Source organism: Oncorhynchus masou, chromosome 9 (assembly GCF_036934945.1).
Source record: "Oncorhynchus masou masou isolate Uvic2021 chromosome 9, UVic_Omas_1.1, whole genome shotgun sequence".
NCBI lineage: Eukaryota > Metazoa > Chordata > Actinopteri > Salmoniformes > Salmonidae > Oncorhynchus > Oncorhynchus masou.
In genome coordinates this window covers 47,791,023-47,814,018 of record NC_088220.1, presented here as the reverse complement: position 1 = coordinate 47,814,018, position 22,996 = coordinate 47,791,023, and the positions used below count along the sequence as shown (strand labels likewise).

The 22,996-nt window shown below is 42.9% G+C and overlaps 1 protein-coding gene across 1 annotated transcript; it reads left to right on the top strand.

The window, feature by feature from the left end:
• The first annotated feature begins 5,797 nt into the window (after positions 1-5,797).
• hmbsb (hydroxymethylbilane synthase, b) lies at positions 5,798-22,753 on the top strand. The gene is made up of 14 exons (XM_064974204.1): positions 5,798-6,002; positions 13,277-13,330; positions 14,279-14,351; positions 14,517-14,566; positions 14,725-14,780; positions 15,374-15,451; positions 15,686-15,763; positions 15,868-15,943; positions 16,104-16,217; positions 17,999-18,037; positions 18,204-18,323; positions 20,237-20,290; positions 20,393-20,479; positions 20,603-22,753. The coding sequence occupies exons 1-14, from the start codon at positions 5,979-5,981 to the stop codon at positions 20,774-20,776; spliced, it is 1,077 nt and encodes a 358-aa protein (XP_064830276.1). The 5' UTR covers positions 5,798-5,978; the 3' UTR covers positions 20,777-22,753.
• Positions 22,754-22,996: the final 243 nt, after the last annotated feature.

The following is a 22,996-nucleotide window of genomic DNA, read 5'->3' as shown; positions in this document are numbered from 1 at the left end:
CGGATCGCATCCAACTGCTAGGCGCATACACTGCCACCTACTCTACTGGTGTGTGAGGCCATTCACGGCCAACCTACATTAATTAAATTATTTGATGTGGTAGTACAAAATTGGGGGAAAGGAAAATTGCCCTACCAACTATTAGCCCTATCTAAAAAAAAAAACACCAACTCATTTCACTATTTAACCATATCCAGTCTTACTCCAGACCAATAGTCTGAGAGGACATAACACTACCACTCAACAACCCCTGCAGCTGTTCTGCAGATGTAAATCCTTGTATTCCCAAGTACTTCTCTGCCACCACAACCTCTATTTTCTGTGACTTTCAATCCATTTCTGCAGTACAATTTACAACCACCGCTATAAAATGCCAAAAAGCCCACCTTACTGAAGCACAAATTATTCCTATCACTCTCTCTTTTGGTCTCTGCCTACTCACAGGAATGCTCTCAGTATCCCTCAACCTGTACCCATCTTCCTCTATGACTCTATTCACTTTTTCGGCATACAACACTTTCTGTACTCCTCTAACCCTGGCAACTTCAATCTGCCTTTCTCTCACAGGACACCTCTGATCTCCATGCCCATGGGCACCCACAACTAACACACATAACTTTCTCCACCAATACCACACCTTCCTTCGTCTCATGCTCTCCGGCACACTTCTCACACCTAGGCACCCCCCCCCCCTTACACACCGCTGCAACATGCCCATAAACTGTATCAGAATGTATCAAAAACTCAGCATGACAGACACTGTCTTCTCCGCTTCCCCATGCTCTCCACTGGATCTATATCTCATCAAATGGCGGGCGTCACAGACATAGGGAATCTTCAATTTCAATTGATCCTCCTCAACACTTAATGTAACCCTCATTATCACTCATTTCAACAGCACCCTATTCTGAAGGGCAAATCAAGTCACAATTTTTGTCCCTAATTGCGTTTTCCAGAGCGGCCACTCACTCCGGGCGGACAAAACACAATAAATCATCACGGGTCCACTCCAAGTTACCTTCACCAACCACTTCTCCACCCAACCTGACACCACATATGGATCAGCCAAAATGCAAGGATCCATTCTCTCTATAAATCTCACTCCATTGGACCAGAATCATCCTACCTCACCGCAGATACTTCATCCTCTCTCTCGCCAGTTTCCATCTCTGGACTACGGAAACACATATCCCTCTTTTTGCACTTGATGCCAACCTCCCACACCACACTACTTCCCTCTACACTCAACTCCTTAAAGCAGTCATCACTGCTTTAAATTATATCACAAGAAATTGTGGACAATTGGCCCTCTTTCTGGGACTCACCCACAAACAGGACCAAGCCTGGCCTGTTGAGGAGTGACGGACTCCATCCAAGCTGGAGGGGTGCTCACATCTTATCTACCAACATAGACAGGGCTCTACCTCCGCTAGCTCCACAATGAAATAGGGTGCAGGCCAGGCAGCAGACTGTTAGACAGCCTGCCAGCTTAGTGGAGTCTGCCACTAGCACAGTCAGTGTAGTCAGCTCAGCTATTCCCATTGAGACCGTGTCTGTGCCTCAACCTAGGTTGGGCAAAACTAAACATGGCGGTGTTCGCCTTAGCAATCTCACTAGAATAAAGACCTCCTCCATTCCTGCCATTATTGAAAGAGATCGTGATACCTCACATCTCAAAATAGGGCTACTTAATGTTAGATCCCTCACTTCAAAGGCAGTTATAGTCAATGAACTAATCACTGATCATAATCTTGATGTGATTGGCCTGACTGAAACATGGCTTAAGCCTGATGAATTTACTGTGTTAAATGAGGCCTCACCTCCTGGTAACACTAGTGACCATATCCCCCGTGCACCCCGCAAAGGCGGGGGTTTTGCTGACATTTACGATAGCAAATTTCAATTTACAAAAAAAAACAGACGTTTTCGTCTTTTGAGCTTCTAGTCATGAAATCTATGCAGCCTAGCCAATCACTTTTTATAGCTACTGTTTGCAGGCCTCCTGGGCCATATACAGCAATCCTCACTGAGTTCCCTGAATTCCTATCGGACCTTGTAGTCATAGCAGATAATATTTGAATTATTGGTGACTTGAATATTCACATGGAAAAGTCCACAGACCCACTCCAAAAGTCTTTCGGAGCCATCATCGACTCAGTGGGTTTTGTCCAACATGTCTCTGGACCTACTCACTGCCACAGTCATACTCTGGACCTAGTTTTGTCCTATGGAATAAATGTTGTCGATCTTAATGTTTTTCCTCATAACCCTGGACTATCGTACCACCATTTTATTACGTTTGCAATCGCAACAAATAATCTGCTCAGACCCCAACCAAGGAGCATCAAAAGTCATGCTGTAAATTCTCAGACAACCCAAAGATTCCTTGATGCCCTTCCAGACTCCATCTGCCTACCCAAGGAAGTCAGAGGACAAAATCAGTTAACCACCTAACTGAGGAACTCAATTTAACCTTGCGCAATACCCTAGATGCAGTTGCACCCCTAAAAACATTTGTCATAAGAAACTAGCTCCCTGGTATACAGAAAGTAACCCGAGCTCTGAAGCAAGCTTCCATAAAATTGGAACGGAAATGGTGCCACACCAAACTGTAAGTCTTCCGACGAGCTTGGAAAGACAGTACCTTGCAGTATCGAAGAGCCCTCACTGCTGCTCGATCATCCTATTTTTCCAACTTAATTGAGGAAAATAAGAATAATCCAAAATGTATTTTTGATACTGTCGCAAAGCTAACTAAAAAGCAGCATTCCCCAAGAGAGGAAGGCTTTCACTTCAGCAGTAATAAATTCATGAACTTCTGAGGAAAAGATCATGATCATTAGAAAGCAAATTACAGACTCCTTTTTAAATCTGCGTATTCCTCCAAAGCTCAGTTGTCCTGAGTCTGCACAACTCTGCCAGGACCTAGGATCAAGGGAGACACTCAAGTGTTTTAGTACTATATCTCTTGACACAATGATGAAAATAATCATGGCCTCTAAACCTTCAAGCTGCATACAGGACCCTATTCCAACTAAACTCCTGAAAGAGCTGCTTCCTGTGCTTGGCCCTCCTATGTTGAACATAATAAACGTCTCTCTATCCACCGGATGTGTACCAAACTCACTAAAAGTGGCAGCAACAAAGCCTCTCTTGAAAAAGCCAAACCTTGACCCAGAAAATATAAAAAACTATTGGCTTATATCAAATCTTCCATTCCTTTCTAAAATTTTAGAAAAAGCTGTTGCGCAGCAACTCACCGCCTTCCTGAAGACAAACAATGTATACAAAATGCTTCAGTCTGGTTTTAGACCCCATCATAGCACTGATACTGCCCTTGTGAAGGTGGTAAATTACCTTTTAATGGCGTCAGACCGAGGCTCTGCATCTGTCCTCGTGCTCCTAGACCTTAGTGCTGCTTTTGATACCATCGATCACCACATTCTTTTGGAGAGATTGGAAACCCAAATTTTCCTACACGGACAAGGTTTAGATCTTATCTGTCGGAAAGATATAAATTTGTCTCTGTGAATGGTTTGTCCTCTGACAAATCAACTGTAAATTTCGGTGTTCCTCAAGGTTCCATTTTAGGACCACTATTGTTTTCACTATATATTTGACCTCTTGGGGGATGTCATTTGAAAACATAAAATGTTAACTTTCACTGCTATGCGGATGACACACAGCTGTACATTTCAATGAATCATGGTGAAGCCCCAAAATTGCCCTTGCTAGAAGCCTGTGTTTCAGTCATAAGGAAGTGGATGACTACAAACTTTCTACTTTTAAACTCGGACAAAACAGAGATGCTTGTTCTAGGTCCAAAGAAACAAAGAGATCTTCTGTTGAATCGGACAATTCATCTTAATGGTTGTACAGTCGTCTCAAATAAAACTGTGAAGGACCTCTGCGTTACTCTGGACCCTGATCTCTCGTTTGACGAACATATCAAGACTGTTTCAAGGACAGCTTTTTTCCATCTACACAACATTGCAAAAATCTGAAATTTTTGTCCAAAAATGATGCAGAAAAATGAATCCATGCTTTTGATACTTCTAGGTTAGACTACTGCAATGTTCTACATTTTCTGGCTACCCGGATAAACCACGAAATAAACTTCAGTTAGTGCTAAATAGGGCTGCTAGAATCCTGGCTAGAACCAAAATAATTGATCATATTACTCCAGTGCTAGCCTCCCTTCACTGGCTTCCTGTTAAGGCAAGGGCTGATTTCAAGGTTTTACTGCTAACCTACAAAGCATTACATGGGCTTGCTCCTACCTATCTTTCCGATTTGGTCCTGCCGTACATAGGACTACCTGGCATGATGGCTCCTTGCTGTCCCCAGTCCACCTGACCGTGCTACTGCTCCAGTTTCAACTGTTCTGCCTGTGGCTATGGAACCCTGACGTGTTCACTGGACGTGCTACCCGTCCCATACCTGCTGTTTTCAACTCTCTAGAGACAGCAAGAGCGGTAGAGATACTCTCAATGATCGGCTATGAAAAGCCAACTGACATTTACTCCTGAGGTGCTGACTTGTTGCACCCTCGACAACTACTGTGATTATTATTATTTGACCATGCTGGTCATTTATGAACATTTAAACATCTTGGCCATGTTCTGTTATAATCTCCACCTGGCACAGCCAGAAGAGGACTGGCCACCCCTCATAGCCTGGTTCCTCTCTAGGTTTCTTCCTAGGTTTTGGCCTTTCTAGGGTGTTTTTCCTAGCCACCGTGCTTCTACAGCTGCATTGCTTGCTGTTTGGGGTTTTCGGCTGGGTTTCTGTACAGCACTTTGATATATCAGCTGGTGTAAGAAGGGCTATATAAATACATTTGAGTTGATATTCACTGCACCTGCCATACCAGTTAATTCATCCTCACTCTCATCACATTCATTTTCCTCCTTAAGCTCTTCCAAAAGTTCTATGAGATCCTCCATTCCATATTCACTCAAAACATATTCCACTTTTCTCCTTTTTTTCTTTTCCACCATCTTCTCCTTCACCAGATCTCCCAGAAGGCTTGTGCAGTCCCCCATTCCATATTTGTTCATAACGTTCCACTTTCTTCCTTTTTCTTGTCTGCCATCTTACCGCTTCTCAGATCATCACCATCCTTCCCTGCCTCTTCGATAAAGGACTCATCTTTGTATCTGTGCCATTATAGCATCTGTGATAGCATGGAAACCTAGTCAGTTGCATTCAACCGAAATATGTCTTCCGCATTCAACCCAACCACTATGAATTGTAGAGGTGCGAGGGGCTGCCTTAATCGATATCCAGGGCAATCTCCATTTTAAAGTAGTCAATTTTCTTCTTCTTTAGTGGCTGATTGCTCCCAACTTATAGGAATCACCATTCAGTTGACTACTTTTAAATAGTGGAAGCCCTCAATGGCAAAGTCCATGCTAAAACAGGTAATATCCATGATGAGTCCTCTATCTATCTCTATGGCTTGAACAAGTTCTGGTACAGAGAAAAAAAACTGCCTTGATAGATACTCTGACATTTAGGAGAAGAGTATCAGGTTTGGCCCTTCATTTATAGCTCAATGACAAGGGTATAGTAGCGAGAAGACAGTTGTCAGCTGCGCACATGTTACTTATAAATTGTCAATGTACAAAAAATTCCATTGTTACTAAGTTTGCTCATTTTGCTAGTGAAATGTACTTTAAATCGATAAAACAATAATTTAATAAACTAATTGGGCTGTTTTCAAACGGTTACTGTGTGACCAAGAACACATTTGCAAGTAGCTTTTTTAGATGTTCGTGAACGCAGCCAAAGCACACGGAAGTGAAATGACATTCCGTGGAGTGACGTCGGAAGGGCACCGGCAGTCAGCAGAATTGACCCTAGTTACAAATGCCCCTTTCATCCCTGATTACAAGGAATTAGCTATAGTCTCATGGGTTGAACGTCGGGAATAACTGACAAAGACAATACTCGCTGATCATCACTGTATCACGGAGATGTCGGGAGAGACGAGTTCACAGGTGAGAGACGTGGCTAGTTAGCTAGCACTCTGCATAGCATAACGTTCATACCTCAGTGATAACGTTTGGCGGAGTGAGGCATGCGCCATTTTTACAGCCAACCCGGACCGCGCTGATTGGTTTACTGTTGTGCCCTCCTGCACCTCGGAGCTCTACCATTGGAGAATACATCTCATATATCAAATAATTGACATTACAAATAACGTCTGCCTCGACAGTCACCATTAGCAGCTACATCCATTGAACATGTAGATTAGAAACTGTTATGTTTTAGTTTTCCCTTTCTAATGACAGATTGGCCGTTCTCGTAGTAAAAACGATGTGTGTTAATTCATTAAATAACAGCATAATATGATGTTCCTGCCTGTCAGAGCTTCTATGGCTGCTGTACAATGCCTGCAACCAATGTTGCCTGTGTAGTAGCCCCGAGATTGCCGAGCAGCTCCCCTTGGACTGCCTCGCAGGAATATCAACCCACAGAGAGAAGAACGAGATTGAACTTCACTTCATTTTCTAGGGCAGTTGTCGACTGGTCGATCTCCAAGGCATTCATATTCGTATTCGATCGCAGTTATGGATTTAGGTATAGGCGACACGGGCAGCCGCCCTGGGCGGCACGGGAAACCCGCACAAAAAAATCGGAATAGTGACAACACAACTCGTTTTTCTATCGCTTATTTGCACGTCACGTCAATGATATCGTGCCACCATGTGGGACTGTGGGTCAATTAACCTTGTCGGAGTGGGCGCCCTGATTCTAGTTTGTGAGCTAGGCAGGCGATGATTATTTATTTGTGTTGTTCCAAATGTCTGAATAAACGTTACATTTAGTGCAGAATTGTGTTTTTTTTTTTGGCGGGGGGTGCTGAAGGGGCTGTTTTCCCAGGGAGCCATACAAGCTAGAACCGCCACTGCTCGATCGCCAAACATTTCTGTAAAAAAAAAAAAACGATAGAGCCTTGTATTCTATTTTTCTTCTGTCTGGGCTGCTGGCGTTAGGTTTACACTATTCAGCTGCCCTGCGCGCCGGGTAGGCGAACTGTTGCCATTTTGAACCTTTTCTTATGACAAGGTACAAACGCTGCCTTCCCGGAGGGCCCAGAGAGCAAATCATGTGCACTATAGAAATACTGCTTGCAAATCGGATAGCTCAGATTACCGTGTCTGCATTAATGAAGCAGGCACAATAAATCTACAGCCAAATTGATACTGAGATTTCAAAACGTTTAAAACCATGACTAGAGAGACTGTCAACGAATACAGCAAAGAGCTGCTGTTTTTATGATTGAGTACATTCTTACTCAGCACTGACAACACTTTGTATTCAATACGTTTATAAGCAATTTCAACTCAGCGCTGCAACAAGGACTGCATCGGTAATGAATGAGTAGGAAAGTGTATCTATAGGCTTGCGTTGATATTATTAGCGGCATGGGTCTTTTTTAATATCGAGGAATAAATTACTTTCTCTGTTCATAGAAGTAACAACATGAATTTGTGCATGAGGCAGAAATAATGTGGTGCGACTCGGGTTTCGCCAACAGCTGGTAGACGTGTCCCTTTTTGGCCAGTGTCCCTTTTTGGTCAGTGTCAGTGGAGGAAAGGGAGAGCATGGGGCTGTTGAGGCTCATCCTCAGTCTGCTGCTCTCTCCCTCCGTTGAGACTGGTCAACTGATGAGGATTTTTCAACACCAATACCTATTATTGGAGGACCAAAGAAAGCCGATACCTCTTCATGGTCGATCACTTTAGTATTGCCAGGCTAATATCGGGAGTTCATAGGCTTCACGTCATAAACGGCGCTGTGCCTCAAGCATTGCTAAGAGCTGCTGGCAAACGCAGTAAAGTGCTGTTTGAATGAATGCTTACGAGCCTGCTGCTGCCTACCATCGCTCAGTCAGACTGCTCTATCAAATATCAAATCATAGACTTAATTATAATAAACACACAGAAATATGAGCCTTTGGTCATTAATATGGTAAAATCCGGAAACTATAATTTTAGAAAACAAAACGTTTCTTCTTTCAGTGAAATACGGAACCGTTTTGTATTTTATCCAACGGGTGGCAACCACAAGTCTAAATATTGCTGTTATATTGCACAACCTTCAATGTTATGTCATAATTATGTAAAATTCTGGCAAATTAATTACGGTCTTTGTTAGGAAGAAATGGTCTTCACACAGTTCGCAGCGAGCCAGACGGCCCAAACTGCTGCATATACCCTAACTCTGCTTGCACTGAATACGAGAAGTGACACAATTTCCCCAGTTAATATCGCCGGCTAAAATGCATTTCTTTTAACTAAATATGCAGGTTTAAAAAAATATACTTCTGTGCATTGATTTTAAGAAAGGCATTAATGTTTATGGTTAGGTACATTTGTGCAATGATTGTGCTTTTTTTTTACGAATGTGCTTTTGTTAAATCATCCCCCGTTTGGCGAAGTTGAAGTAGGCTGTGATTAGATGATAAATTAACAGGCACCACTTTGATTATATGCAACACAGAGCAAGCTAGTTCACTTAATAATATCATCAATCATGTGTAGTTAACTAGTGATTATGTGAAGATTGATTGTTTTTTATAAGTTAAGTTTAATGCTACTGTAGCTAGCAACTTACCATGGCTCCTTGCAGCCACAAGGTCCTTTTTATGCTGCACTCGCGTAACAGGTGGTCAGCCTCCCACGCAGTCTCCTCGTGGATTGCAATGTAATTGGCCATAATCTGCATCCAAAAAGGCAGATTACCGATTTATATGAAAACTTGAAATCGGCCCTAATTAATCGGTCGACCTCTAGTTGAGACTGACCATCAGATGCTCGCTCAGTTGTGCCTCACAAGTAATACAACAATGGATCTATTGCCGGTGTGATCATATAGCCTACCTTAAATTTTGATAAATAATTTTAAGAAATGGCCTGAACAACAATACATTGGCAGGGCAATTTATGCACAGCCAATATGCAGTGAAAATGTATTGGGCCATATAGCTTACTGCACAAACCTCATTGCTACAGAACTATTTTTAATTGGTTAATGTTGCACAGGTGTACGTTTTTTTTTACTCAAAAAGTGATCTTGACTCAGAAAAGGTTGTTGACCACTGTTCTAGAGTTTTCCTGTTAAGACGATCAACGTTTCCCTTCACTGTGGCAATTGGGATCGAATCAACGCTATATTAGCCACTTTCAATGCAACATACCAAAACAAAACGAACTATGCAAGAGATTTTGTTGTAGGCAAAACACATAGGATTCCATTAAATTGACACACACTACTCAGTCCGAACTTTACACAGACCGGTGTGGCATAAACAATTAGAGCTGCATATGCAAATAGACCATTGCCATATATGGATCTGTGCCATTTACTTTGAACTGGACTGAGTTTACAGCATGAGCGGTTCTGAGTAGATGCCTTGTTTTGAGATCAAAGCGAGAGCTGCGTCTAGCCACATCTGCACATTTAGTTCATATCCTTTGCTAGTTAGTGAGTTATTAGCCCAGTTATAGATCATTTGTAGTCAGCAATAGGGGAGTGATTGCTTCTTACAAAAGCATAAAACATTCACAGACATCTTTGAAAAGCGAGTCGGGTAAAGAGCTTCCCTGATTCCCTGTAATAATGGTATGGGAATAATAATGCATTTTATTTTGTAAAGTGGTTTCTTGCATCAAACAACACAACATTTTCAGTCACCTCCTTGTCTGAAGGGCAAGTGGATAAACAGGTTAATGTCAAGCCCTGCATGTTTTGTTTTAAGTCTCATGGAATGTATGCCTACATTGAACATCACACATTGCTACTGTAGGCTGCTGAATGATATAGCAGCTATTCCCATGTTAAAATGTTATGGGATACATTTTCTCCATTGTTTTTGATAGTAGGCCTCTCTGTCAGGCCTACATTATGATCAAATAGCCACAGTAGCCCTCATTGCCATCGTTAAAACTGTAACTTAAGGCAGGTACAGCCTCAGTGTTCACAGTAAATGCGTGCTGGAAGTTGCACAGAATTATCACAACATTCAAGTTTGTGCTCAGCAGACCTGTAATTTGCTCAGTGTTGATTTTTTGTTGTTGTTGATGAGGGAACATTGCCTACAACATCCAGTGCGTCAACTCTTGTCTTGTCCTATAAAACCGAAAGGTTGTCAGCTTTGAATGGGATCAGATTTAAATGGAAAAATCTATCCTTTTTATATCGGTGCTTTCCACATACATACATGTCTATTTCATGACCATTTGGAAAATGCCAATAGGCAAATGATCTTACAAAACACTTCCTAAAACACTTCTGTGAGCAGGCCTTCCTAATCGACCTGGCCCGGGTATCCTGGAAGGACATTGACCTCATCCCGTCAGTTGAGGATGCCTGGTCATTCTTTAAAAGTAACTTCCTCACCATTTTAGATAAGCATGCTCCGTTCAAAAAATGCAGAACTAAGAACAGATATAGCCCTTGGTTCACTCCAGACCTGACAGCCCTCGACCAGCACAAAAACATCCTGTGGCAGACTGCAATAGCATCGAATAGTCCCCGCGATATGCAACTGTTCAGGGAAGTCAGGAACCAATACACGCAGTCAGTCAGGAAAGCTAAGGCCAGCTTCTTCAGGCAGAAATTTGCATCCTGTAGCTCCAAAAAGTTCTGGGACACTGTGAAGTCCATGGAGAACAAGAGCACCTCCTCCCAGCTGCCCACTGCACTGAGGCTAGGTAACACGGTCACCACCGATAAATCCATGATTATCGAAAACTTCAACAAGCATTTCTCAAAGGCTGGCCATGCCTTCCGCCTGGCTACTCCAACCTCGGCCAACAGCTCCGCCCCCCCCCAGCTACTCGCCCAAGCCTCTCCAGGTTCCCCTTTACCCAAATCCAGATAGCAGATGTTCTGAAAGAGCTGCAAAACCTGGACCCGTACAAATCAGCTGGGCTTGACAATCTGGACCCTTTATTTCTGAAACTATCCGCCGCCATTGTCGCAACCCCTATTACCAGCCTGTTCAACTTCTCTTTCATATCGTCTGAGATCCCCAAGGATTGGAAAGCTACCGCAGTCATCCCCCTCTTCAAAGGGGGAGACACCCTGGACCCAAACTGTTAGACCTATATCCATCCTGCCCTGCCTATCTAAGGTCTTCGAAAGCCAAGTCAACAACAGGTCACTGACCATCTCGAATCACACCGTACCTTCTCCGCTGTGCAATCTGGTTTCCGAGCCGGTCACGGGTGCACCTCAGCCACGCTCAAGGTACTAAACGATATCATAACGGCCATCGATAAAAGACAGTACTGTGCAGCCTTCTTCATCGACCTTGCCAAGGCTTTCAACTCTGTCAATCACCATATTCTTATCGGCAGACTCAGTAGCCTTGGTTTTTCTGATGACTGCCTTGCCTGGTTCACCAACTACTTTGCAGACAGAGTGCAGTGTGTCAAATCGGAGGGCATGCTGTCCGGTCATCTGGCAGTCTCTATGGGGGTGCCCATAGGGGGTTCAATTCTCGGGCCGACTTTTTTCCTCTGTATATATCAATGATGTTGCTCTTGCAGCAGGTGATTCCCTGATCCACCTCTACGCAGACGACACCATTCTATATACTTCTGGCCCGTCCTTGGACACTGTGCTATCTAACCTCCAAACAAGCTTCAATGCCATACAACACTCCTTCCGTGGCCTCCAACTGCTCTTAAACGCTAGTAAAACCAAATGCATGCTTTTCAACCGTTCGCTGCCTGCACCTGCACACCTGACTAGTATCACCACCCTGGATGGTTCCGACCTTGAATATGTGGACATCTATAAGTACCTAGGTGTCTGGCTAGACTGTAAACTCTCCTTCCAGACTCATATCAAACATCTCCAATCGAAAATCAAATCTAGAGTCGGCTTTCTATTCCGCAACAAAGCCTCCTTCACTCACGCCGCCAAACTTACCCTAGTAAAACTGACTATCCTACCGATCCTCGACTTCAGCGACATCATCTACAAAATAGCTTCCAACACTCTACTCAGCAAACTGGATGCAGTTTATCACAGTGCCATCCGTTTTGTCACCAAAGCACCTTATACCATCCACCACTGCGACTTGTATGCTCTAGTCGGCTGGCCCTCGCTACATATTCGTCGCCAGACCCACTGGTTCCAGGTCATCTACAAGTCCATGCTAGGTAAAGCTCCGCCTTATCTCAGTTCACTGGTCACGATGGCAACACCCACCCGTAGCACGCGCCCCAGCAGGTGTATCTCACTGATCATCCCTAAAGCCAACACCTCATTTGGCCGCCTTTCGTTACAGTTCTCTGCTGCCTGTGACTGGAACGAATTGCAAAAATCGCTGAAGTTGGAGACTTTTATCTCCCTCACCAACTTCAAACATCTGCTATCTGAGCAGCTAACCGATCGCTGCAGCTGTACATAGTCTTATCGGTAAATAGCCCACCCAATTTTACCTACCTCATCCCCATGCTGTTTTTATTTATTTACCTTTCTGCTCTTTTGCACACCAATATCTCGACCTGTACATGACCATCTGATCATTTATCAATCCAGTGTTAATCTGCAAAATTGTAATTATTTGCCTACCTCTTCATGCCCTTTGCACACAATGTATATAGACTCTTTTTTTTCTCTACTGTGTTATTGACTTGTTTATTGTTTACTCCATGTGTAACTCTGCGTTGTCTGTTCACACTGCTATGCTTTATCTTGGCCAGGTCGCAGTTGCAAATGAGAACTTGTTCTCAACTAGCCTACCTGGTTAAATAAAGGTGAAATAAATAAAAAAAAAACACACAAAAAAAACAAAAGACCATCGCTACCCCTCACTGCTCATAATAACTGACACAATGAATCTGCACACTTGACTTATCAGCTAGGACCAGGGAAATGGGGGTGTAGGAAGTTGAGGCATGGTTCAGTATCTCTAGGGCTAGGCTGTATGACTTGACACTGCTCCCCACATAGACACAGCAGGCTTTCACAGCTCTACAGACGACACAAAGTGCTGCTCTGCATGTAGAAGCTAAGGTTTCCTGAAAACTATGGAGGGACCTTATAAGTACGTCAGGGTAAGAGGAAAGCAATTCAAGCAGAGTTTATGTTTATTTTATGATATGGAGCAGTTATATGTGGCTTACAGTGAAAGGAGTTGGGACAATACGAAGGGAATCACTGCCATGAACTGCAACTACATGTAGAAATGTAAAAACTCCGTTATTTGAAAAATGGCTGTTGCAATGTATTGCTTGTGTTTTTCCAACAGAATGCTAATGGGAAAGTTAGCCGGGTCATAAGAATTGGAACCCGAAAGAGCCAGGTAAGATACCTTTGGTGGTTGAGTGGAACTAAATCGCATGTGATTTTAGGTTTAAGGTAATGTCATTTTTCACTTGAACAATTTTTCCCGGTGTCAGTGAAACTACTGTGGAGTTTGAATAGGTTAGTGCAGAGCGTGGCGACTCTTTATCAGATAAGCTTCCCTTCTCTGTTCCCTCAGATACAGCAGTCAGGGAGGTGTGCTCCATCTGCAACAGAGATAGTCCATTCACTGCTTCAATAATGTCTAGCCTTTTTGTTTTTTTTGTTGTTGAATTTTTACCCCTTTTTTCTCCCCAATTTCGTGGTGTCCAATTGTTGTAGTAGCTTACTATCTTGTCTCATCGCTACAACTCCAGTACGGGCTCGGGAGAGACGAAGGTTGAAAGTCATGCGTCCTCCGATACACAACCCAACCTAGCCGCACTGCTTCTTAACACAGTGCGCATCCAAACCGGAAGCCAGCCGCACCAATGTGTCGGAGGAAACACCGTGCACCTGGCAACCTTGGTTAGCGCGCACTGCGCCGGGCCCGCCACAGGAGTCGCTGGTGTGCGATGAGACAAGGACATCCCTACCGACCAAGCCCTCCCTAACCCGGACGACGCTAGGCCAATTGTGCGTCGCCCCATGGACCTCCCGGTCGCAGCCGGTTACGACAGAGCCTGGGCGCAAACCCAGAGTCTCTGATGGCACAGCTGGCGCTGCAGTACAGCACCCTTAACCACTGTGCCACCCGGGAGGCCCAATGTCTAGCCTTTTACTACAGCTTGTTTTGTTCACGTCCCAGTGATTTGATAACGCACGGCTGAACATTTGCTTCTTGAATAGCCTAGGATATTCAGTATTATCCAGGAAGTGAACTAGCTAGAAACCAACCATCCAAAATGCGCACACACACAAGTGGTCATCCAAATTGCATTAATTTCTGTTAATTTATTGACCTCAGCTGGCTCGTATTCAGACGGACAGCGTTGCAGAGAAGCTGAAGAGACTGTACCCCGATGTCCACTTAGAAATAGGTGAGTCCAGGTGACCGGCAATACACTCGTAGAAAAAAAGGTGCTATCTAGAACCTATAAGGGTTCTCATCCTTTGACTATGGAGATGCATCACAATAAGATATGTACAATACAGTAATTCAACGACTATATCACTTTGTATATGTCCTTGTCTTTCTGTGTCAGTTGGCATGACAACTACAGGGGACAAAATCCTTGACACAGCATTATCAAAGGTAAATCTGTTTATAAACTAAAACGTTTCTCATCAGAACTAAATTATTGCCCAAAATGTTTATTTTACTTGACTCAGTAGTGTGCGAAAAACACTATGTTCTGAGCTAAAAATATAATGGGCTTAACAGTAAGTAACCTATATGCTTTCTAAATGCAGATTGGAGAGAAGAGCCTTTTCACCAAAGAACTGGAGACTGCTCTGGAGAGAAACGAGTAAGTCTCATTTTGTCTTCTGGATCCACACAACCAACTCCTTCTTTTCAAAGTTAAAGAAAAACTATAGAAAATGTTCCAAATGAATAAAAAAAAGTTGTTGATGTATTGATTGCGTATGTCTTCACCTTTGATAGTCATCACAGCTGTAAATCATTTTTAATATGATTCTACCAACTTTGCACAACTCTTTAAGGCAACATTTATTCATAGTTTTTTGTCAAAATGGCTCAAGCTCAGGAAGTTTGGGTGGAGGTTATTGATGGACAGCAATATTCACACCTTGTCTCTGATTTGCAAGCAAATTCAAGTCAGGACTGAGGCTCGACCACTCATGAACAATCAATACCTTCAAACACCACATTCAAACTGTAGGCTACATTACTATTAGTCTTAATGTGAAAAGCCACTATTGTCTAGGTACTGTCTTTATTACAATGTAATGGCATGCATTTTGAGTAGCTTCAAAATGTCATTAATGTCTTCAAGACTTTGATTTACGCAGGTGTTTAATGTCCAGTTTTTTCCTCCCCTCAGTCTTTGCTCTGAAGTGTTGCAAAATAAATGACTCTGTTGTGCTGTGTCTCCTATAGAGTAGACTTGGTGGTCCACTCTTTGAAAGACTTGCCCACGACTCTACCTCCTGGCTTTACCATAGGAGCTGTGCTAAAGTAAGTCGGCACAATAGTGCCTCTGTAAGGATCCACAGGGAAATCAAACACACTGTCCTTATTCATCTGGGCTATGTGTATATGCATTTATTTTGAATACTCCAAGCGCGCCAGTGTATAACCTTTTGAATATCTACTATTGAAGTCGGATTCTCTTCACCACTACTGTGGAATGAATTAGCCTCCGATATTTTCATGGTAAATCATTTTTTTTCTCCTTCCTGTTCATTTAAGGCGCGAGAACCCCCATGACGCAGTGGTCTTGCATCCCAAAAACATGGGAAAATCCCTTGACACCCTGCCCGACAAGAGGTACAAAACAGTTGAATTTTACTCATGACATTGTTTGAAGATTCTTTTCCAATCTGTTTTAAAGGAGTGGCTTGACATTGATCTTGATGGGGTTTTTTTCATAGTGTGATAGGCACAAGTTCCCTACGACGGGCTGCTCAGCTAAAGAAAAGATTCCCCCACCTGGAGTTTAAAGATATTGTATCCTTTCTCTCAGTGCTACGTTCACTCACTGCCATTCTCACAGTATAGCGAAGGATTAAAACAGGATCTTTCATTTCAAATCTGATGCACATCATATCAGTAATGAGCACCATCTGTAGAGGGTTGTGAGTTTGTTTCCTTAGTGCGTTTTTTCCAGCGAGGAAACCTCAACACAAGGTTGAAGAAGCTGGATGAGAAGGACGACTTCTCTGCCATTATACTGGCTGCAGCTGGACTCCGTCGCATGGGCTGGGATAGCCGAGTCAGCCAGGTACAGTTGAAGTCAAAAGTTTACATACACCTTAGCCAAATACATTTAAACTCAGTTTTTCACAATTCCTGACATTTAATCCTAGTAAAAAATCCCTGTCTTAGGTCAGTTAGGATCACCACTTTTTTTTTAAGAATGTGAAATGTCAGAATAATAGTAGAGAGAATTATTTATTTGAGCTTTTATTTCTTTCATCACATTCCCGGTGGGTCAGAAGTTTACATACACTCAATTAGTATTTTGTAGCATTGCCTTTAAATTGTTTAACTTGGGTCAAACGTTTCAGGTAGCCTTCCACAAGCTTCCAACAATAAGTTGGGTGAATTTTGGCCCATTCTTCCTGACAGAGCTGGTGTAACTGAGTCAGGTTTGTAGGCCTCCTTGCTCGCACATGCTTTTTCAATTCTGCCCACAAATGTTCTCTAGGGTTGAGCTCAGGGCTTTGTGATGGCCACCTCAATACCTTGACTTTGTTGTTCTTAAGCCATTTTGCCACAACTTTGGAAATATGCTTGGGGTCATTGTCCATTTGGAAGACCCATTTGCGACCAAGCTTTAACTTCCTGACTGATGTCTTGAGATGTTGCTTCAATATATCCACATAATTTTACTTCATCATGATGCCATCTATTTTGTGAAGTGCACCAGTCCCCCATGCAGCAAAGCACCCCCACAACATGATGCTGCCACCCCCGTGCTTCACGGTTGGGATGGTGTTCTTCGGCTTGCAAGCCTCCCCCTTTTTCCTCCAAACATAACGATGGTCATTATGGCCAAACAGTTCTATTCTTGTTTCATTAGACCAGAGGACATTTTTCCAAAAAGTACCATCTTTGTCCCCATATGCAGTTGCAAACCGTAGTCTGGCTTTTTTTATGGCGGTTTTGGAGCAGTGGCTTCTTCCTTGCTGAGCGGCCTCTCAGGTTATGTCAATATAGGACTCGTTTTACTGTGGATATAGATACTTTTGTACCTGTTTCCTCCAGCATCTTCACAAGGTCCTTTGCTGTTGTACTGGGATTGATTTGCACTTTTCGCACCAAAGTACGTTCATCTCTAGGAGACAGAACGCGCCTCCTTCCTGAGCGGTTATGATGGCTGTGTGGTCCCATGGTGTTTATACTTGCGTAATATTGTTTGTACAGATGAACGTGGTACCTTCAGACATTTGGAAATTGCTCCCAAGGATGATTCAGACTTGTGGAGGTCTACACCTCCAATTGACTCAAATGATGTCAATTAGCCTATCAGAAGCTTCTAAAGCCATGACATAATTTTCTGGAATTTTCCAAGCTGTTTAAAGGCACATTCAACTTAGTGTATGTGAACTTCTGATCCACTGGAATTGTGATACAGTGAATTATAAGTGATGAAATCTGTCTGTAAACAATTGTTGGAAAAATTACTTGTCATAGATGTCCTAACCGACTTGCCAAAACTATAGTTTGTTAACAATACATTTTTGGAGTGGTTGAAAAACGAGTTTTAATGACTCCAACCTAAGTGTAGGTAAACTTCCAACTTCAACTGTAGCTACCTCCAGCACTCCACATCACAACACCTTGTCCATAACATAGAGATAAATCAAGAGTCATCTTAATTAATCAAGATTCATTGTATGTGGTTTTTAGACTATGCAAGTCTATATATAGCCTATAACTAGGGCCCTGAGTTTTTCCAAGCGGTCACATGGTCATGGAAAACCTCCTGGCCCTACATAATGTATCCGCCTCCCTAAAATATTGGGCAGTTACCTTTCATTTGTGTCTTTGCATTTGCAGATCCTGGGCCCTGAGGACTGCATGTACGCTGTTGGACAGGTAGGTAGATTTATTTTATGAAGGAGAAATGGGCAACTTTAACTCTCTTACCTGCGCCTAACTGTTGTTAAAACTGAAAGAACCCTAAAGGCTCTCTGTATGTGAGGATTAGAATTTTCAGTGTGGTCTTAACAGACTGAGGGTCCATTGCGTGGCTGTGTTCCAGGGGGCTCTTGCCATCGAGGTGCGGGCCAGAGACGAGGACATCCTGGAGATGGTGTCTGTTCTGCACGACCCCGACACGGTCCTGCGCTGTATAGCAGAGCGAGCCTTCCTCAGACGACTGGCAAGTCTCACTCTGTCTCGTAGATGTTTTGTTATAGTGTTTTGTCTATTGTATCTGTGAATTGTTGGCTGCTAGTGCATTGTCAATGCTACTTAATATAAATATCATAATGGACCAGTTTCCCCAGACACGGATGAAGCCTAGTCCTGGACTAAAAAGCATGCTCAATGGAGAATCACCATTGAAAGTTTTTTTTTTTAGTCTAGGACGAGGCTTAATCTATGTCTGGGAAACCGGCCATTTAAGGTGCAATTGCAAGTAAAAGAAGAAGAAAAAAGAAAAGAAAAAAATAAGTAATGTTAGGCTTTACAACTATGTCACATAAACAGTACTTAAAGGGGCAATCTGGAGTTGAAACAATCACAAAGCATTTACCTCACCTCTATTTTGGTAAAAAGCTGAGGGATGGGCCTGGAGAAATGTGGGATGGGCCTGGAGAAATGGAGAAATGTGGGATGGGCCTGAGGGAAGGGCCTGAGGGATGGGCCTGAGGGATGGGCCTGAGGGATGGGCCTGGAGAAACTACTCACAAATTTGTAGACAGAGCTATGAATGCAAGGACTGACCATCCACAATATAAAAGTTATAGTTTTAAGCTTGTTTGGAGGCAATACAGTATCCTTTTGTACAGTACATCAGTACATCACTGGGGCCGAGCACCCTGCCATTCAGGACTTTTATACCAGTCGGTGTCATAGGAAGGCCCTAAAAATTAATGCATCCAGCCACCCAAGTCATAAACTGTTCATTCTGCTACCGCTCGGCAAACGGTACCAATGCACCGTCTGGAACCATCAGGACCCTGAACAGCTTCTACCCCCAAGTCATAAGATTGCTAAATACACTGAACAGAAATATAAACACTATGTAAAGTGTCCCATGTGTCATGAGCTGAAATAAACGCAGGCATTTTCCATACGCACAAAAAAGCTTATTTCTCTCCATTTTTTTGCACAAATTTGTTTACATCCCTGTTAGTGAGCATTTCTCCTTTGCCAAGATAATTCATCCACCTGACAGGTGTGGCATATCAAGAAGCTTATTAAACAGCATGATCATTACACGGGTGAACCTTGTGCTGCGGACAATAAAAGGCCACTTTAAAATGTGCAGTTTTGACCTTGACAACGTGACACTTCTGTCTTCTTCACCTGCGGGATCGTCTAAGGATGATGGGAGGGGGAGTATTTCTGTCTGTAATAAAGCCCATTTGTGGGGGAAAAACTCATTCTGATTGGCTGGGCTTGACTCCTCAGTGGGTGGGCCTGGCTGCCAAGTGGGTGGGCTTATGACCTGCAAGGTCCACCCAGGGCTGCACCCTTGCCCATTCATGTAAAATACATGCATTCAGGCCTAATGGATTTATTTCAATTGACTGATATCCTTATATTAACTGTAACTCAGTAAAAATTTTGAAATTGTTGCACGTTACGTTTATATTTTTTTTCAGTATAGTTAGTCCAGGTAGCAATTGGTTAACTATTTAATTATCTGCAGCTTCTGCTGCTGTTTATTGTCTGTCGTGCTGACTAATCACTTTATTCCTAGTTATACAGTATGCACATATCTACCTCAATTACTTCGTACCCCTGCACATCGACTCGGTACTTGTACCCCGTGTATATAGCCAAGTTATCGTTACTCATTGTGTATTTACTATTACTTTTATTATTACGTGTAGTTATTTCTCTATTTTCTTTTTCTCTGCATTGCTGGGAAGGGCCCGTAATTAAGCATGTCACTGTTAAGTCTTCACCTGTTGTTTACGAAGCATGTGACAAATACGATTTGATTTGATTCATTTAGAAAATGGATGCAGCAACCTTAGATTACCCCCTTTTAACCAAATGTCTGTTTGCTTGCACGTCTCATTATATTTGACACTCCAGTGTAATCACTTTTGTTTCTTGTAGGAGGGGGGTTGCAGTGTACCAGTTGCTGTCCACACTGAAGTCAAGGACTCTCAGGTAAGGGCTTATGACATTTGCTAAAGTGTGAGTGTGTGTCGTTGCATATCCGTGGTTACGTGCATGCGTGCCTTTGTAACTGTTGTGTTCTGTTTACCAAAGCTCTACCTGACGGGAGCCGTGTACAGCCTGGATGGTTCAGACAGCCTCAAGGAGACCATGCAGACCAGCATTGCTTCAGACAATAAGGTCAGACTAATGATTTCTCACCCCCCAGTCAACTCTTCCAATTAAACATATCAGCTCATCAAGGAGCTCCCTTATCAGGGCATATTTATTTGGTTTATTTAAGCCGTCTTTTCTCTGTGGTAGGTGGAAGAGCGAGTGGATGAGCGGGTGCAGCGTGTTGGCGTAACAGCGAACAACATGCCAGGCCCGGCCCAGGATGCATCTGAGAAGCTAGGTCTAGACTTGGCCAATCTACTTCTGAGTAAAGGGGCGAAGGAGATCCTTACCGTGGCCAGGCAACTTAACGATGCGCGATAAACTCACTTTTTGCCCCCAGCTGGGTCTGGAGGTGTAACCTGCACTCACCGGTACTCATGATATAGAATAGCACTGTCAGCACCACCAGACGCGGGTTTGAGTAGTATTTGTTTTCGTTCAGTTTGATAAAGCCTGCTTGACGTGCCAGAACATTAACGCACCGGTAACTGCCAAAATAATGGAAACGCTTGAGTAAATGAAGAATGCAAAGCATATTAAGACGGGTGCCTCCACAGAGGTTTGGTTCCTGAGTTAATTAAGCAATTCTGATCCCATCATGCTTAGGGTCATGTGTAAAAATGCTGGACAGGCCATAGGATCACAATTCCCTCATTCACAGGGCATGAATGTTCACTCAATGGTTTGATGAGCCTGAAAACAATGTAAGCCATATGACGTGGCTGTCTCAATCACCAGATTTCAACCCAATTGAACACTTATTGGAGATTCTGAAGCGGCGCCTGAGACAGCATTTTCCATCAGCAAAACACCAAATTATGGAATTACTCGTGGAATAAGGGTGTTGCATCCTGCTAATAGAGGCACGTTGAAGCTGTTCTGGCTCGTGGCCCAACACCGTATTGAGACACTTTATGTTTGTGTTCCCTTTATTTTGGCAGTTACCTGTGCACATATTGAGGGACTCCATTTCTCAGTGGGGATCATGCTACCTCTTTCATCAAATGAGCTCTGATAATCTTGTTTGATGAATGACGCGTGTGACACATTAGCACTGTCTGTTAAACAGACCCGGAAGATGCAGGCTACAGTGACAAACTAGCTTATGAGTACTATCAGACCGAGTTCCAAGGCCACCTGTCTAAAACACCAGAGCGTCTAGTATTATTATTACTACTCAGCGTATATCTATTTTTCTATTTCCCATGATCGATGTCAAGACGATAAGGAAAAAACTGCATATAAAATGCAGATGGTGAACGGAACACTGGATGCAGTACAAAAACTAAACTCACTGTCGGATACCTGTGGCATTTCCCTTTCACTGTGTTCACAAGTTCAATGTGTTTTGATCCTGAGAGGATTTGTATTGCTTGCTTGCTTTTGCGATACCAATTTTAAGAATATGAAGCAGCGTAAAATAACACCCAACAAATGCCATCTGCCTACTTCAAAACGGCCTCCATTCATAAAGCGTCTCAGAGTAGGAGAGCTGACCAGGTACTCCCCGGCCATGTAATCTTATTCATGATGGCAAAACTGATCCTAGATCAGCACTCCTATCCTGAGAAGCTTTCTGAATACTGGCACAGGTTTGGTATGATCCAGCCTACTACTCAACAACTTCAGAATTCAACAAGTATTCCATAACCATACCACTAGATATGGCTCCAATGGTAACTATATGTGTGTATTATGAAAGAAATAGAGGAAATAATTGAATGTAATGTCATAAGCTACCTTTTAGATCATTTGTGGGTTTTGTTGACAAACCTTATGCTGTCAGATACCATCGTTTTGTGCCTTACTTTAGTTGTCTATGGGGCTGCTGTGCGTACAGCTTTGCTTCCAACCTAATACAACCTTATTACCTTGAACTACACGTATGCCTTTTCCGTTTGACCCCTAGAGCCTGCACAGGTTTTCCTGTGTGTCGCCCCATTGTGACCTCTCCTAACTTATATTTAGCAGAATGCATTATGTAACATATGTTGCATTACGTGGTGTTTTGTTGTTTGACTATCGATACTTCGAAGGTGAGAGGGTGGTTGTGCCAAATTTCTGTTTGGCAGCTTTCTGCTTTTCTGCTGCAGTGCTCAAGACATTTTTTAAGAAGATGCTGGTCAAATGATACTTGCTATACCATCTATCTATTTATTGTTGCAGCAATCATCATGACATGACAGAATGTGGAAATGTAATGCAATCTGGAAGCGTCACGCTTTGCTTTGTCACTTTCATGAGTTCCATGTCATAAAAAGGAGCCAGCCTCAAATAAAAGCCACAAGTTGCTCTCTAGTTTTTATTACTCTCTAGTATTTTTTATTTGATTCGTAGTTTATTATTCAACCACTGTTTGGTAGAGCACCCGTGTTTTCATTTTCTTCGTTCTTCTCGGTCTTAAAGGGGCAATCTGCGGGTGCTTCATCCATTTTGGGACTTCTGAATTAATGAAATGTTCCCATTGGTTCTTGAAGAATATAACTTATAAATGCCTCATGAGCTTAGTTCAACTGTCGTGCCTCATCAGAACCCAAATGA

Bases quoted from the DNA above. Each gene is read 5' to 3' on its own strand.
- hmbsb (XM_064974204.1), top strand. From the start codon at position 5,979: ATGTCGGGAGAGACGAGTTCACAG. The intron at 15,944-16,103 runs GTATCCTTTCTC...CGTTTTTTCCAG, and splicing joins ACCTGGAGTTTAAAGATATT to CGAGGAAACCTCAACACAAG. The intron at 16,218-17,998 runs GTACAGTTGAAG...TTGCATTTGCAG, and splicing joins GGGATAGCCGAGTCAGCCAG to ATCCTGGGCCCTGAGGACTG.